The following is an 18,461-nucleotide window of genomic DNA, read 5'->3' on the forward strand; positions in this document are numbered from 1 at the left end:
CTTGGCGGGGTCTGCTCAGCAACCTCCTCGGCTGGGTCCGCCCGACAACAACCTCAGCGGGGCCCACTCGACAACCTCCTCAGCAGGGCCAGTCCGCCCGACAACATCCTTGGTGGGGCCCGCCCGACGACCTCCTCAGCGGGGCCAGCCCGCCTGACAACCTTCTCAGACCGCCCCAGACAGCCCGGACAGCTCCTCGGCAGGTACTGCCCCCCCTTCTGACGTTCTGAAATCAGGAAATACCCAAACCTGGGCTCGGGTGTTTCTGGATTTGTGACGTCAAAAAGACGTTCCAAAGTCAGTAAAAACGCGGAATCTGGAACGGCTCGGTCCCGAGGGTTCTGGATTCGGGATGCTGCACCTGTACAATGTTCTGGACCCAGAATAATCGGATAATCTCAGTCATAATTCTTATGCTTGGTCATTTACCTTGTTAACAGTCTAGAAGGTAGGCTTGTGCTGATGGTTCCGTGGATATATTTCATTGTCAGTTCAGTGCAGAATCATTGATAAAAGTCAAAGTGATATATACATTTGACCTATCAAAGCTTACTTCTGCAAGATAGTAATGAAGTCAAAGATTTGGTCAGATTCATGCAAAATCTTTATTATTGCACAGTGACCTTACATCAAACGGCAGCTGCACATTGAAATAAATTATTCAGTTCTCCATAATGGAATGTTAGGTGTACTAATTGCTTGTTTCATTTCTTACTCTCGATAACTAATATGATGTTTAACTAATCAATAATTCAAGTAATATTGGTGCAAGTGATAGCTACCAGGATTTATTTGGAGAACTATATTACCTTCAGCTTTACTTTAAATCTGCACGAATAATTCATGCACATTTTTAGAGAACTATGTTGCCTTCTGTTTAATATTGAAAATTACTGGGTTGGAATGATAATGAATTATTGAGCTGCTGGTTTGTTACGGAGAGGAAAATAATTACAGTGCTTGATATCTACTAAAAGCTTGTAATTTTGACATAAGGATTTTGTGATCTTATGAATCTATGTCATTTTCAGATAAAACTACTTCAGCACTGCTGGTGTTTCAGCTGAATACTTCTCAACATGAATCGTGCTTTTAGCAGAAAAAAAGGTTGGTGGATTTCTTGCCTGTTTTGATGTATTACTAAATTGATTACACAAATAATGTTTTTGTTTCCTGAGACTGCAAATAATGTCTGCGAATGTCAGTCCAGTATTTTATTAAGGAGCTAGTGCTTCTCGAACAAATTTATTTGAAGAAAGTTTTAAAATTACCATTTAAAAGTGCTTCATTCTTCAGCAATGTTATTTAGCTTGATAGATTTGAGGAAACCGCTTTGAGTACAAATGGGAAAATGTCATAACAATTACTGTAGTTACTGCCACACGTTATTTTAGTGCTCTCAAGTTGTTTAAAGTTTCTAGACCTTTACCATTGCACCTGTTTTTCTTTTCCTAACTGATGGTTATGATGCTCCTTTTGTGGGTTCAAACCCCACTCCAGGGCTTGAGTACATAATCTAGGCTGACGCCTCAGCGTAGTATTGAGGGCTTACTCTTCTATTGGAGTGCCATCATTTGGATGAGACATTAAGCTAAGGCTTTTTCTTTCTGATCCATTAAATGTACAAGATCCATGCCACTATCTGAAGAGAAGAGCGCTCTGCTGGTATCCCGACAAACATTCCTCCCTCAATCAACACCACCAACAATAGATTAACACAGTTATTTATCTCATTTGCTAATTGAAGGATCTTGCTGTGCTCAACTTATCTGCTGCATCTGATTAAATAATGAATAACTATATTTCAAAAGTAAATTATTGGCTATGAAGTGGTTTTGTACATTCTAAGGCTGCAAAAGGCTCTGTTGAAATAGAAGTTCCCTATTTCCTTGCATCATATCTCTCTTTTGCTACCAAAAGTTTAAGGCAAAATCTCTAGTTTCTATATGGCAGTAGGTTAGATCAGTCAGACATAAAAGTATCAGCTGGTCTGTGAATTTTTTTAGCCTGTCCAGCTTTCTGTGTTTTGTTTTATCATATTTTACTAAGAACGCATGACATCAATTAACATCGGTGGTAGGAAAAATAATGGAATCCCTACAAAAGCAGAAAATAGAAAAACATCTATAAAACCAAAAATATAATAACGAATAGTCAGCATGGATTTCAAAAGGGAACGTCTTGCTTGACCAATCTCGTTGAATTTTTTGAAGAGGTAACAGAGAGAGTAGACAATGGTAATGTAGTAGATGTAATTTATCTAGATTTCCAAAAGGCCTTTGATAATGTACCCCATAATAGACTAATGAACAAGGTCAGAGAATGCAGAGTCAGGGGACAAGTAGCAGAATGGATAGCTAGCTGGCTTCAAGACAGAAAGCAAAGCAGGAGTAAAAGGGAGCTATTCACAGTGGCAGAAGGTGGGTAGTGGTGTTCCACAAGGATCATGATGGGACCACTGTGGTTTACAATTTATATTAACGATTTAGAATTTGAACATAAGAAATAGGAACAGGAGTAGGCCACCCAGCCCCTCGAGCCTGCTCCGCCATTCAATAAGATCATGACTGATCTGGTCATGTACTCAGCTCCATTCCCCTGACCGCTCCCCATAACCCTTTATTCCCTTATCGCTCAAAAATCTGTCTATCTCTGCCTTAAATATATTCAATGACCCAGCCTCCATAGCTCTCTGGGGCAGAGAATTCCTTAGATTTACAACCCTCTGAGAGAAGACATTTCTCCTCATCTCAGTTTTAAATGGGCGGCCCCTTATTCTGAGACTATGTCCCCTAGTTTTAGTTTCCCCTATGAGTGGAAATATCCTCTCTGCATCCACCTTGTTGAGCCCCCTCATTAACTTACATGTTTCGATAAGATCACCTCTCATTCTGCTGAACACCAATGAGTATAGGCCCAACCTACTCAACCTTCCTTCATAAGTCTCCCCGCGCCCCCCCCCCCCCCACCCCACCACCCTGCCCCACCGTCCCCCCAGCTCCGGAATCAACCAAGTGAATCTTCTCTGAACAGCCTCTGAAGCAAGTATATCTTTCCTTAAATACGGAGACCAAAACTGTACTCAGTACTCCAAGTGTGGCCTCACCGATACCCTGTACAGTATAGCAGGACTTCTCTGTTTTTATACTCTATCCCCCTTGCAATAAAGGCCAACATTCCAGTTGCCTTCCTGATTACTTGCTGTATCTGCATACTAACTTTTTGTGATTCATGCACAAGGACCGCCAGGTCCCTCTAAACTACAGCACTTTTCAATTTTTCTCCATTTAAGTTATAATTTGCTTTTCTATTTTTTCTGCCAAAGTGGATAACTTCACATTTTCTCACATTATACTCCATCTGCCAAATTTTTGCCCACCCACTTAGCCTGTCTATATCCCTTTGCAGATTTTTTGTGTCCTCCTCACAATTTGCTTTCCCACCCATCTTTGTATCATCAGCAAACCTGGCTACATTACACTCGGTCCCTTCATCCAAGTCATTAATATAGATTGTAAATAGTTGAAGCCCAGCACCGATCCCTGCAGCACCCCGCTAGTTACCTTTTGCCAAACGGAAAATGACCCATTTATCTCGACTCTCTGTTTTTTGTTAGTTAGCCATTCCTTTATCCATGCTAATATTTTGGGGGTAATATATTCTCAGGAACTTTTATCTTGTGCAGTAACCTTTTATGTGGTTTCTTATCGAATGAGACATGGCTCCAGGGGGACCAAGGCTGGGAACTCAACATCCAAGAGTATTCAGCATTTAGGAAGGATAGACAGAAAGGAAAAGGAGGCGGGGTGGCGTTGCTGGTTAAAGATTAAATCAATACAATTGTAAGGAAGGACATTAGCCTGGATGATGTGGAATCGGTATGGGTGGAGCTGCAGAATACCAAAGGGCTGAAAACGCTAGTGGGTGTTGTGTATAGACCACCAAATAGCAGTAGTGAGGTTGGGGACAGCATCAAGCAAGAAATAAAGGATGTGTGCAATAAAGGTACAGCTTTAATCTACACACTGATTGGGCTAACCTAACTGGTAGCAATGCGATGGAGGAGGATTTCCTGGAGTGTATTAGGGATGGTTTTCCAGACCAATATGTCGAGGAACCAACCAGAGAACTAGCCATCCTAGACTGGGTATTGTGTAATGAGAAGGGATTAATTAACAATCTTGTTGTGCGAGGCCCCTTGGGGAAAAGTGACCATAATATGGTAGAATTCCTTCTTAAGATAGAAAGTGACAAAGTTAATTCGGAAGCTAGGATCCTAAACTTCAGGAAAGGTAACTTCGACGGGATGAGGCGTGAATTGGTGAGAATAGACTGGCAATCAATACTAAAAGGGTTGACGGTGGATAAGCAATGGCAAACATTTAAAGATCATATGGATGAACTTCAGCAAATGTACATCCCTGTCTGGAGTAAAAATAAAACGGGGAAGGTGGCTCAACCATGGCTAACAAAGGAAATTAAGAATAGTGTTAAATCCAAGGAAGAAGCATATAAATTGGCTAGAAAAAGCAACAAACCTGAGGACTGGGAGAAATTTAGAATTCAACAGATGAGGACTAACGGTTTAATTAAGAGGGGAAAAACAGAGCACAAGCGGAAGCTTGCAGTGAATATAAAAACTGACTGCAAAAGCTTCTATAAATATGTGAAGAGAAAAAGATTAGTAAAGACAAACATAGGTCCCTTGCAGTCGGATTCAGGTGAATTTATAATGGAGAACAAAGAAATGGCAGACCAATTGAACCAAGAGTGTAGTGCAACAAAATTTGCAGATGACACTAAAATTAGTGGGAAAGCGGGTTGTGTAGAGGACACAGAGAGACTGCAAAGAGATTTGGATAGGTTAAGCGAATGGGCGAAGGTTTGGCAGATGGAATACAATGTCGGAAAGTGTGAGGTCATCCACCTTGGGAAAAAAAACAGTACAAGGGAATATTATTTGAATGGGGAGAAATTACAACATGCTGAGATGCAGAGGGACCTGGGGGTCCTTGTGCATGAATCCCAAAAAGTTTGTTTGCAGGTGCAGCAGGTAATCAGGAAGGCGAATGGAATGTTGGCCTTTATTGCGAGAGGGATGGAGTACAAAAGCAGGGAGGTCCTGCTGCAACTGTAAAGGGTATTGGTAAGGCCGCACCTGGAGTACTGCGTGCAGTTCTGGTCACCTTACTTAAGGAAGGATATACTGGCTTTGGAGGGGGTACAGAGATGATTCACTAGGCTGATTCCGGAGATGAGGGGGTTACCTTATGATGATAGATTGAGTAGACTGAATCTTTACTCGTTGGAGTTCAGAAGGATGAGGGGTGATCTTATCGAAACATTTAAAATAATGAAAGGGATAGACAAGATAAAGGCAGAGAGGTTGTTTCCACTGGTCGGGGAGACGAGAACTAGGGGGCACAGCCTCAAAATACGGGGGAGCCAATTTAAAACCGAGTTGAGAAGGAATTTCTTCTCCCAGAGGGTTGTGAATCTGTGGAATTCTCTGCCCAAGGAAGCAGTTGAGGCTAGCTCATTGAATGTATTCAAATCACAGATAGATAGATTTTTAACCAATAAGGGAATTAAGGGTTACGGGAAGCGGGCGGGTAAGTGGAGCTGAGTCCACGGCCTGATCAGCCATGATCTTATTGAATGGCGGAGCAGGCTCGAGGGGCGAGATGGCCTACTCCTGTTCCTAATTCTTATGTTCTTATACTTCGGTTCTGTCTTCACGAAGGAAGATACAAATAATCTTCCGAAGGTACTAAGGGACAGTGGGTCTAGTGAGAAGGAGGAACTGAAGGATATCTTTATTAGGCGGGAAATTGTGTTAGGGAAATTGATGGGATAGAAGGCCGATAAATCCCCGGGGCCTGATAGTCTGCATCCCAGAGTGCTCAAGGAAGTGGTCCTAGAAACAGTGGATGCATTGGTGATCATTTTCCAACAGTCTATCGACTCTGGATCAGTTCCCATGGACTGGAGGGTAGCTAATGAAACACCATTTTTTTAAAAAGGAGGGAGAGAGAAAACGGGTAATTATAGACCGGTTAGCTTGACATCAGTAGTGGGGAAAATGTTGGAATCGATCATGAAGGACGAAATAGCAGCGCATTTGGAAAGCAGTGACAGGATCGGATCAAGTCAGCATGGATTTATGAAAGGGAAATCATGCTTGAAGAATCTTCTGGAATTTTTTGAGGATTTAACTAGCAGAGTAGACAAGGGAGAACCAGTGGATGTGGTCTATTTGGACTTTCAGAAGACTTTTGACAAGGTACCGCACAAGAGATTGTTGTGCAAACTCAAAGCACATGGTATTGGGGGTAATATACTGACGTGGATAGGGAACTGGTTGGCAGACAGGAAGCAGAGAGTCGGGATAAATGGGTCCTTTTCAGAATGGCAGGTAGTAACTAGTGGAGTGCTGCAGGGCTCAGTGCTGGGACCCCAGCTCTTTAGGTTAACGATTTGGATGAAGGAATCGAGTGTAATATCTCCAAGTTGCAGATGACACTAAACTGGGTGGCGGTGTGAGCTGTGAGGAGGACGCTAAGAGGGTGACTTGGACAGGTTAGGTGAGTGGGCAAATGCATGGCAGATGCAGTATAATGTGGATAAATGTGAGGTTATCCATTTTGGGGGCAAAAACACAAAGGCAGAATATTATCTGAATGGCGGCAGACTAGGAAAAGGGGAGGTGCAATGAGGCCTGGGTGTCATGGTTTATCAGTCACTGAAAGTGGGCACGCAGGTACAGCAGGCGGTGAAGAAGGCAAATAGTATGTTGGACTTCATAGCTAGGGGTTTTGAATATAGAAGCAGGGAGGTCTTACTGCAGTTGTACAGGGCCTTGGTGAGACCTCACCTGGAATATTGTGTTCAGTTTTCGTCTCCTAGTCTGAGGAAGGACATAGAAACATAGAAACATAGAAAATAGGTGCAGGAGCAGGCCATTCAGCCCTTCTAGCCTGCACCGCCATTCAATGAGTTCATGGCTGAACATGAAACTTCAGTACCCCCTTCCTGCTTTCTCGCCATACCCCTTGATCCCCCGAGTAGTAAGGACTTCATCTAACTCCCTTTTGAATATATTTAGTGAATTGGCCTCAACTACTTTCTGTGGTAGAGAATTCCACAGGTTCACCACTCTCTGCGTGAAGAAGTTTCTCCTCATCTCGGTCCTAAATGGCTTCCCCCTTATCCTTAGACTGTGACCCCTGGTTCTGGACTTCCCCAACATTGGGAACAGTCTTCCTGCATCTAACCTGTCTAAACCCGTCAGAATTTTAAACGTTTCTATGAGGTCCCCTCTCATTCTTCTGAACTCCAGTGAATACAAGCCCAGTTGATCCAGTCTTTCTTGATAGGTCAGTCCCACCATCCCGGGAATCAGTCTGGTGAATCTTCGCTGCACTCCCTCAATAGCAAGAATGTCCTTCCTCAAGTTTGGAGACCAAAACAGTACACAATACTCCAGGTGTGGCCTCACCAAGGCCCTGTACAACTGTAGCAACACCTCCCTGCCCCTGTACTCAAATCCCCTCGCTATGAAGGCCAACATGCCATTTGCTTTCTTAACCGCCTGCTGTACTTGCATGCCAACCTTCAATGACTGATGTACCATGACACCCAGGTCTCGTTGCACCTTCCCTTTTCCTAATCTGTCACCATTCAGATAATAGTCTGTCTCTCTGTTTTTACCACCAAAGTGGATAAGCTCACATTTATCCACATTATACTTCATCTGCCATGCATTTGCCCACTCACCCAAGTCACTCTGCAGCCTCATAGCATCCTCCTCGCAGCTCACACTGCCACCCAACTTAGTGTCATCCGCAAATTTGGAGATACTACATTTAATCCCCTCGTCTAAATCATTAATGTACAATGTAAACAGCTGGGGCCCCAGCATAGAACCTTGCGGTACCCCACTAGTCACTGCCTGCCATTCTGAAAAGTACCCATTTACTCCTACTCTTTGCTTCCTGTCTGACAACCAGTTCTCAATCCACGTCAGCACACTACCCCCAATCCCATGTGCTTTAACTTTGCACATTAATCTCTTGTGTAGGACCTTGTCGAAAGCCTTCTGAAAGTCCAAATATACCACATCAACTGGTTCTCCTTTGTCCACTTTACTGGAAACATCCTCAAAAAATTCCAGAAGATTTGTCAAGCATGATTTCCCTTTCACAAATCCATGCTGACTTGGACCTATCATGTCACCATTTTCCAAATGCGCTGCTATGACATCCTTAATAATTGATTCCATCATTTTACCCACTACTGAGGTCAGGCTGACCGGTCTATAATTCCCTGTTTTCTCTATCCCTCCTTTTTTAAAAAGTGGGGTTACATTGGCTACCCTCCACTCGATAGGAACTGATTCAGAGTCAATGGAATGTTGGAAAATGACTGTCAATGCATCAGCTATTTCCAAGGCCACCTCCTTAAGTACTCTGGGATGCAGTCCATCAGGCCCTGGGGATTTATCGGCCTTCAATCCCATCAATTTCCCCAACACAATTTCCCGACTAATAAAGATTTCCCTCAGTTCCTCCTCCTTACTAGACCCTCTGACCCCTTTTATATCCGGAAGGTTGTTTGTGTCCTCCTTAGTGAATACCGAACCAAAGTACTTGTTCAATTGGTCTGCCATTTCTTTGTTCCCCGTTATGACTTCTCCTGATTCTGACTGCAGGGGACCTACGTTTGTCTTTACTAACCTTTTTCTCTTTACATACCTATAGAAACTTTTGCAATCCGCCTTAATGTTCCCTGCAAGCTTCCTCTCGTACTCCATTTTCCCTGCCCTAATCAAACCCTTCGTCCTCCTCTGCTGAGTTCTAAATTTCTCCCAGTCCCCGGGTTCACTGCTATTTCTGGCCAATTTGTATGCCACTTCCTTGGCTTTAATACTATCCCTGATTTCCCTAGATAGCCACGGTTGAGCCACCTTCCCTTTTTTATTGTTACGCCAGACAGGAATGTACAATTGTTGTAATTCATCCATGCGGTCTCTAAATGTCTGCCATTGCCCATCCACAGTCAACCCCTTAAGTATCATTCGCCAATCTATCCTAGCCAATTCATGCCTCATACCTTCAAAGTTAGCCTTCTTTAAGTTCTGGACCATGGTCTCTGAATTAACTGTTTCATTCTCCATCCTAATGCAGAATTCCACCATATTATGGTCACTCTTCCCCAAGGGGCCTCGCACAATGAGATTCCTAATTAATCCTCTCTCATTACACAACACCCAGTCTAAGATGGCCTCCCCCCCTAATTGGTTCCTCGACATATTGGTCTAGAAAACCATCCCTTATGCACTCCAGGAAATCCTCCTCCACCGTATTGCTTCCAGTTTGGCTAGCCCAATCTATGTGCATATTAAAGTCACTCATTATAACTGCTGCACCTTTATTGCATGCACCCCTAATTTCCTGTTTGATGCCCTCCCCAACATCACTACTACTGTTTGGAGGTCTGTACACAACTCCCACTAATGTTTTTTGCCCTTTGGTGTTCTGTAGCTCTACCCATATAGATTCCACATCATCCAAGCTAATGTCCTTCCTAACTATTGCATTAATCTCCTCTTTAACCAGCAATGCTACCCCACCTCCTTTTCCTTTTATTCTATCCTTCCTGAATGTTGAATACCCCTGGATGTTGAGTTCCCAGCCCTGATCATCCTGGAGCCATGTCTCCGTAATCCCAATCACATCATATTTGTTAACATCTATTGGCACAGTTATTTCATCCACCTTATTGCGGATACTCCTTGCATTAAGACACAAAGCCTTCAGGCTTGTTTTTTTAACACCCTTTGTCCTTTTAGAATTTTGCTGTACAGTGGCCCTTTTTGTTCTTTGCCTTGTGTTTCTCTGCCCTCCACTTTTCCTCATCTCCTTTCTATCTTTTGCTTTTGCCTCCTTTTTGTCTCCCTGTGTCTCCCTGCATTGGTTCCCATCCCCCTGCCATATTAGTTTAACTCCTCCCCAACAGCACTCGCAAACACTCCCCCGAGGACATTGGTTCCGGTCCTGCCCAGGTGCAGACCATCCGGTTTGTACTGGTCCCACCTCCCCCAGAACCGGTTCCAATGCCCCAGGAATTTGAATCCCTCCCTGCTATCTTGCTATTGAGGGAGTGCAGCGAAGGTTCACCAGACTGATTCCAGGGATGGCTGGGCTGTCATATGAGGAGAGACTGGATAATCTGGGCCTTTATTTACTAGAGTTTAGAAGGATGAGAGGGGATCTCATAGAAAGATATAAGATTCTGACGGGACTGGACAGGTTGGATGAGGAAAGAATGTTCCCGATGTTGGGGAAGTCCAGAACCAGGGGACATAGTCTTAGGATAAGGGGTAAGCCATTTAGGACTGAGATGAGGAGAAACTTCTTCGCTCAGAGAGTTGTTAACCTGTGGAATTCCCTGCCGCAGAGAGTTGTTGATGCCAGTTCACTGGATATATTCAAGAGGGAGTTAGATATGGCTCTTACAGTTAAGGGGATCAAGGGCTATAGAGAGAAAGCAGGAAAGGGGTACTGAAGGAATGATCAGCCATGATCTTATTGAATGGTGGTGCAGGTTCGAAGGGCCAAATGGCCTACTCCTGCACCTATGTTTCTATGTTTCTATGAATGCATTCTGGAAATCCAAATATACGACATCTGCTGGTTCCCCTTTATCCACCCTGCTCGTTACATCCTCAAAGAACTCCAGCAAATTTGGCAAACATGATTTCCCTTTCATAACACCATGCTAACTCTGTTTGATTGAATTATGTTTTTCCAAATGTCCCGCTACTGCTTCTTTAATAATGGACTCCAGCATTTTCCCAATGACAGATGTTAGGCTAACTGGTCTATAGTTTCCTGCTTTTTGTCTGCCTCCGTTTTTAAATAAGGGCGTTACATTTGCAGTTTTCCAATCTTCTGGGACCGCCCCAGATTCCAGAAAATGTTAGTAGATTCCAACCAATGCATCCACCATCTCTGCAGCCACTTCTTTTAAAAAGGAGGGAGAGAGAAAACGGATCTATGCCATCAGGTCCAAGGGACTTGTTTGCCTTTAGTCCCATTATTTTACTGAGTACTGCTTCTTTAATGATAGTGATTGTATTAAGTTCCTCCCTCCCTACAGCCCTTGATTATCCACCATTGGGATGTTTCTAGTGTCTTCTACCGTGAAGACCGATACAAAATATTTGTTTATCATCTCTGCCATTTCCTTGTTCTCCATTATTAATTCCCCAGTCTCATCTTCTAGGGGACAGACAGTTACTTTGGCCACTCTTTTCCTTTTTATATACCAGTAGAAACTCTTACTATCTGTTTTTATATTCCGTGTTAGCTTAATTTCATAATCTCTCTTCCCTCTCTTTATCATTTTTTTAGTCAAAAACTTTGGAATCAAAAACATTATTTGTAAATTTGCGGATGACAACAAATTGGGGGCAATAGTCTATAGCGAGGAAGACGGCAATAAATTGCAGGAGAACATTAATAAACTTGCAGAATGTGCATTAAATTAGCAAATGAAGTTCAACACAGATAAATATGAGGTAATACATTTGGTAGGAAGAATAGGGAGGTCACTTGTTACATGGACGGTGAGAGTCTAGTAGGGTAGAGAAACAAAGGGATCTCGGAGTACAAATACACAAATCACTAAAAGTTGTGACACAGGTTAGCAAGGCCATAAAAAGCAAATCAAGCACTAGGGTTTATTTCTAGAGGTATAGAATTGAAAAGTAGAGAAGTTATATCGATCCTATATCGAACCTTGGTTGGATCACACTTGGAGTACTGCGTACAGTTCTGGTCGCCATATTATAAAAAGGAGATAGAGGCATTGAAGAGGGTGCAGAGAAGATTTACAAGGATGATATCAGAAATGTGAGGGTGTACATATCAGGAAAGGATGAACAGGATCGGTCTCTTTTCTCTTGAAAAAAGAAGGCTGTGGGATGACCCAATAGAAGTCTTTAAAATTATGAAAAGTTTTTATAGATTGGATACAGAGAGAATACTTCCACTTGTGGGGAAGAGCATAACTAGAAGCCGTCACTATAAGATAGTCACCAAGAAATCTAATCGGGAATTCAGAAGATGGCGAGAAGTTTGCTGGAGTTCTTTGAGGATGTAACGAACAGGGTGGATAAAGGGGAACCAGTGGATATGGGGTATTTGGACTTCCCGGAGGCATTTGACAAGGTGACACATAAAAGGTTACTGCACAAGATAAAAGTTCACGGGGTTGGGGGTAATATATTAGCATGGATAGAGGATTGGCTAACTAACAGAGAACAGAGAGTCGGAATAAATGGTTCATTCTCTGGTTGGCAACCAGTAACTAGTGGGATGCCGCAGGGATCAGTGCTGGGACCCCAGCTATTTACAATCTATATTAACTACTTGGAAGAAGGGACTGAGTGTAATGTAACCAAGTTTGCTGACGATACAAAGATGGGAGGAAAAGCAATGTGTGAGGAGGACGCAAACCATCTGCAAAAGGGACATAGACAGGATAAGTGAGTGGGCAAAAATTTGGCAGATGGAGATTTGTGAAAGGGAAATCATGCTTGACAAATCTTCTGGAATTTTTTGAGGATGTTTCCAGTAGAGTGGACAAGGGAGAACCAGTTGATGTGGTATATTTGGACTTTCAGAAGGCTTTCGACAAGGTCCCACACAAGAGATTAATGTGCAAAGTTAAAGCACATGGGATTGGGGGTAGTGTGCTGACATGGATTGAGAACTGGGTGTCAGACAGGAAGCAAAGAGTAGGAGTAAATGGGGACTTTTCAGAATGGCAGGCAGTGACTAGTGGGGTACCGCAAGGTTCTGTGCTGGGGCCCCAGCTGTTTACACTGTACATTAATGATTTAGACGAGGGGATTAAATGTAGTATCTCCAAATTTGCGGATGACACTAAGTTGGGTGGCAGTGTGAGCTGCAAGGAGGATTCTATGAGGCTGCAGAGCGACTTGGATAGGTTAGGTGAGTGGGCAAATGCATGGCAGATGAAGTATAATGTGGATAAATGTGAGGTTATCCACTTTGGTGGTAAAAACAGAGAGACAGACTATTATCTGAATGGTGACAGATTAGGAAAAGGGCAGGTGCAAAGAGACCTGGGTGTCATGGTACATCAGTCATTGAAGGTTGGCATGCAGGTACAGCAGGCGGTTAAGAAAGCAAATGGCATGTTGGCCTTCATAGCGAGGGGATTTGAGTACAAGGGCAGGGAGGTGTTGCTACAATTGTACAGGGCCTTGGTGAGGCCACACCTGGAGTATTGTGTACAGTTTTGGTCTCCTAACCTGAGGAAGGACATTCTTGCTATTGAGGGAGTGCAGCGAAGGTTCACCAGACTGATTCCCGGGATGGCGGGACTGACCTATCAAGAAAGATTGGATCAACTGGGCTTGTATTCACTGGAGTTCAGAAGAATGAGAGGGGACCTCATAGAAACGTTTAAAATTCTGACGGGGTTAGACAGGTTAGATGCAGGAAGAATGTTCCCAATGTTGGGGAAGTCCAGAACCAGGGGACACAGTCTAAGGATAAGGGGGAAGCCATTTAGGACCGAGATGAGGAGGAATTTCTTCACCCAGAGAGTGGTGAACCTGTGGAATTCTCTACCACAGAAAGTTGTTGAGGCCAATTCACTAAATATATTCAAAAAGGAGTTAGATGAAGTCCTTACTACTAGGGGAATCAAGGGGTATGGTGAGAAAGCAGGAATGGGGTACTGAAGTTGCATGTTCAGCCATGAACTCATTGAATGGCGGTGCAGGCTAGAAGGGCCGAATGGCCTACTCCTGCACCTATTTTCTATGTTTCTATGTTTCTATGTTTCTAATGTTGGAAAGTGTGAGGCACTTTGGCAGAAAAAATCAAAGAGCAAGTTATTATTTAAATGGAGAAAGATTGCAAAGTGCCGCAGTACAGCGGGACCTGGGGGTACTTGTGCATGAAACACAAAAGGATAGTATGCAGGTACAACAAGTGGTCAGGAAGGCCAATGGTATCTTGGCCTTTATTGCAAAGGGGATGGAGTATAAAAGCAGGGAAGTCTTGCTACAGCTATATAAAGTATTGGTGAGGCCACACCTGGAATACTGCGTGCAGTTTTGGTATTTACGAAAGGATATACTTGCTTTGGAGGCAGTTCAGAGAAGGTTCACTCTGTTGATTCCTGGGATGAGGGGGTTGACTAATGACGAAAGGTTGAGTAGGTTGGGCCTCTCCTCATTGGAATTCAGAAGAATGAGAGGTGATCTTATCGAAATGTATAAGATTCTGAGGGGGCTTGACAAGGTGGATGCAGAGAGGATGTTTCCACTGATGGGGGAGACTAGAACTAGAGAGCATGATCTTAGAATAAGGGGCCGCCCATTTAAAACTGAGATGAGAAGAAATTTCTTCTCTCAGAGAGTTGTAAACCTGTGGAATTCGCTGCCTCAGAGAGCTGTGGAAGCTGGGACATTGAATAAATTTAAGACAGAAATAGACAGTTTCTTAAACGATAAGGGGATATGGGATTATGGGGAATGGGCGGGGAAGTGGAGCTGAGTCCATGATCAGATCAGTCATGATCTTATTGAATGGCAGAGCAGGCTCGAGGAGCCATATAGCCTACTCCTGTTCCTATTTCTTATGTTCTTATGAATGTGGAACTCGCTACCACAGAGAGTGTTGAAGCGAATAGTCTAGATGCATTTAAGGGGAGGCTAGACAAGCATATGAGGGAGAAGGGAATAGAGGGTTATGCAGATAGATTTAGATGAGGAAAGGTGGGAGGAGTCTCGAATGGAGCATAAAGACCAGAATAGACTGATGGGGCCGAATGGCCTGTTTGTGTGCCGTATATCCTATGTAATCCTAACTCTACCTTTCCTTAGATTCGCGTTTATTGCTTACCTAATCCTTCTTTACCAGAAATTAGATAGTTCCCTAAGGGGAAAGGTCTGCAGGCTTTAGATTGTCTCTACTTACATACTAGTCTATTTCAGAAGCCAATATTTTCTGAATTATGATTTGACTCTTGGATTATTAGTTACTAATTTTTGCTAGAATCGTCTCTCAATTCTAACATTCTTTATACAGTTGTAATAATTTACAAGTTTAATTTATGTACTTCTCTAATCTACCTATGCCTATTTTAAGAATCTTGCATATGGCATGGATGTCCTGCAAACACTACTCTTACTTCCTGAGTCATGATTTTTGTCAACATTTTGCTGTCGCATGTTGACTGGCTTAAAGTAAGACAGTAACAATTCAAAGCTGAGAGTTAGGGGGGAAATGAATTGAAAGCAAGATAAACATGAGAAAACTGCCGATGACAAATTGCCAAGTACTTACAAAAATGGCAATCGAGAAATCAAGAAAACTATAAATAAAACAGAACAAAAATATAATGAAGCAAGCAAATTATGAAAAATGTTTTTTCGAAAATGTTGCCAGCCAACTTTTCTCACTGACTGAAATTTCAAATATCCAAAACAAGGTTTGACACACAATAAATTTTTTAAATCACATATTTCACAATAACATGATTAAAGTCATCCATTGAATTGCTTTGTTTCTTTTAATGTCTGCCTTAAAGTTTTTATTTCAAGGTCTTAGCCTGTCTCAAAAGCCTGGCTTCGACTGGATATTTTTTCCAGAACAGGTGACTCGAGTATTCTGCATATATTCAGTTTGCAGGATTTCCCGGCATGCATCAATAGGTTTCTCTAAGTTAAATTAGAAAGATGTCTCCCATATCCTGTGAGATTTGTGAGTTTTTGTGCTTGTTTTAAAACACTCTGAAGGGAATTGCCGACTGTTTTCTCTGAAAACTTTATTTCAGAACTAAAAAGATAAGAAGATAAAAATAAAAAGAGATGGCATTGGCATCAAAGCTACCAATTAAGGATGTATGGAAACATCCAACCCTAAATGACCAGTGAGGAGAACCTATCAATAAAATAAAGGATAAAATGAGCTAATCGAATCACAAAACATTTTCGACCACTATTGATTTTTCTCAGTAACTGAAATACCTGGATGTTCAATATAAGGTTTTGAGCAAAATAAACTCAAAGATTCCATGTATCACTATAACATGATTACATTTACCCATTGAACTGACTTTTAATACTTTTAACTTTAAGGCTCCAGCCTGTCTCTCAAGTACTGTTGCTTTTCCGCCGGTATAATTAAAATGTCTGACCAAACACACATGCAGTCTGAGCATTTGCAATTTGCAGAATCTTGCAACATGCATCAGAAGGATTCTCTGAATTGAAGTAAAAGGATGACTCTCCTTTTGATGTCGGTGTTCGTTTACCTTTTCTAGAAAACTGAAACAAACTGGAAATTACATTTTAAAGCTTAATTCAGGCAAGGTTCATATCTACAATGTTAACAATTACTCCTTTCCTATTACGATCTGTTCATTTAAAACAAATCTCACTGATAGTTGAGACCTGTGATTATCGCAGCTATCTCAAACTGTGATTTCTTCTGTTGGTATTTAAAAGCAAAACAAAGAATGTTGAGAATTCATTTATTTTTGCTCAGTGCAAAAAGTTGATGGCAATTCAGTTTGTTTTTCCAAGTGAGTTAAACCAAGTTGGACAATCCCTCCTGATTCTCTCCTGTCCATGTTAGTCATGGCAAGGATGTATTTTCATTTTGTTTCAAAATTCACTTTAAAATATGTTGGGGTGAATGTTCACTTTTACCACCGGGCGGAAAGCAGACGGCAGCAGCGCTCATTTTATACAGCACTCGATTTGCTATTGCCCATTTTACACCCAGCGATAAAAGTGAAAATTCACCTAGTTCTCTTGGGAGATAATAACGTCTTACTACCTAACTCCTTAAGAAAACCTTCAACTGACCAAGCAGTGTTCTGGTCATCAGCTGGTCTGCATCTAAAATAATTCCTGTGTGGGTGTGTTCGTGCTGTGGGAGATCGAATAACATATACAAATTTCTTGCAAGTAATTGTCTTAAATATTATTTTCATTGAATAATGAAACATAACTGTCCGATGTTTCAATGGAAAATTTACTGACAATGAAAACCCCCAGTGAAATCATTAATGTGTTTATTTTGTGTAAAACATAAGCACAAGGTAAAGTATGATCTCTTCCTCTGAGTCAAGTTTGAAAGCAAATATTCATACACTATATAGAATGATAGAAATTTATGGCACAGAAGGAAGCCATTCGGTCCATCGTGTCTGCACTGGTTGAAAAAGAGCAATCCAGCCTAATCCCACTTTTCAGCTCTTAGTTCGCAGCCTTGCAATTTATGGCACTTCAAGTGTATATCCAAGTACCTTTAGAATGCAATGAGGGTTTCTGCATCTACCACCCTTTCTGGCAGTGAATTCCAGACCCTCATCACCCTCTGGGTGAAAAAAGTTCTCCTCAACTCCCTTCTAATCCTTCTACCAGTTACTTTAAAACAATACCCCCTGGTTATTGACTGCTCTACTAAGGGAACTAGTTGCTTCCCATCCACCCTATTCAGGCCTCTCATAGTTTTATACACCTCAATTAAGTCTCCCCTCAGCCTCCTCTGTTCTAATGAAAACAATCCCAGCCTATCCAATCTTTCCTCATATCTTAAATTCTCCAGTTCTGGCAACATCCTCGTAAATCTGCTCTGTACCCTCACTAGTGCAATCAAATCTTTCCTGTAATGTGGTGAGCAGAATTGTATGCAGTACTCTAGCTGTGGCCTAACTAGTGTTTAATACAGTTCTAGCATAACCTCTCTACTCTTATATTCTATACCTCAGCTAATAAAGGAAAGTATCCCATATGGCTTCTGACCACCTTATCTACCTGTTCTGCTACCTTCAGGGATCTGTGGACATGCACTCCAAGATCCCTCTGTTCCTCAACATTTCTCTATATCCAACCATGTTTTGTGTATTCCCTTGTCTTGATAGCCCTCCTCAAATGCATTGCCTCACACTTCTGATTGAATTCCATTTACCATTTTTCTGCCCACCTGACCGGTCCATTGATATTGTCCTGCAGTCCACAGCATACCACAAAAAGCAAGAGACCGAGCACTAATCCCTGTGAAACCCCACTGGAAATAGCCTGCCAGTCACAAAAACACCTGACAACCATTACCCTTTTCTTCCTGCTACTGAGCCAATTTTGGTTCCAACTTGCCACTTTTTCTTGGATCCCATCAGCTTTTTCTTTTTTGACCAAACTGCCATGTGGGACCTTTTCAAAGGCCTAGCTGAAATCAATGCAGACTACATTAAATGCACTACCCTCATCGACCCTCGTTGTTATCTGCTCAGACATGACCTTCCATTAACAAATTCATGCTGACTGTACTTGATAATCCATGATTTTCTAAATTATGATTTATACTGTCCCTCAGAATTTATTTGAATAATTTGCCCAATACTGAGGT

General features: G+C 42.2%; 1 protein-coding gene across 3 annotated transcripts in view; it reads left to right on the forward strand.

Annotated features, from left to right (window-relative positions):
• The window catches only part of LOC139259903 (PTB domain-containing engulfment adapter protein 1-like), a 797,963-nt gene that overhangs the window by 382,352 nt on the left and 397,150 nt on the right, over positions 1-18,461 (forward strand). For all 3 annotated transcript variants that reach the window (XM_070875832.1, XM_070875834.1, XM_070875833.1), the window contains one exon: positions 1,032-1,107. In XM_070875832.1, coding sequence (XP_070731933.1) covers positions 1,080-1,107 — 28 coding nt within the window. In that variant the 5' untranslated portion in view covers positions 1,032-1,079. The remainder of the gene's footprint in view (positions 1-1,031; positions 1,108-18,461) is intronic.

The sequence above is a fragment of the Pristiophorus japonicus genome, chromosome 3 (assembly GCF_044704955.1).
Source record: "Pristiophorus japonicus isolate sPriJap1 chromosome 3, sPriJap1.hap1, whole genome shotgun sequence".
NCBI lineage: Eukaryota > Metazoa > Chordata > Chondrichthyes > Pristiophoridae > Pristiophorus > Pristiophorus japonicus.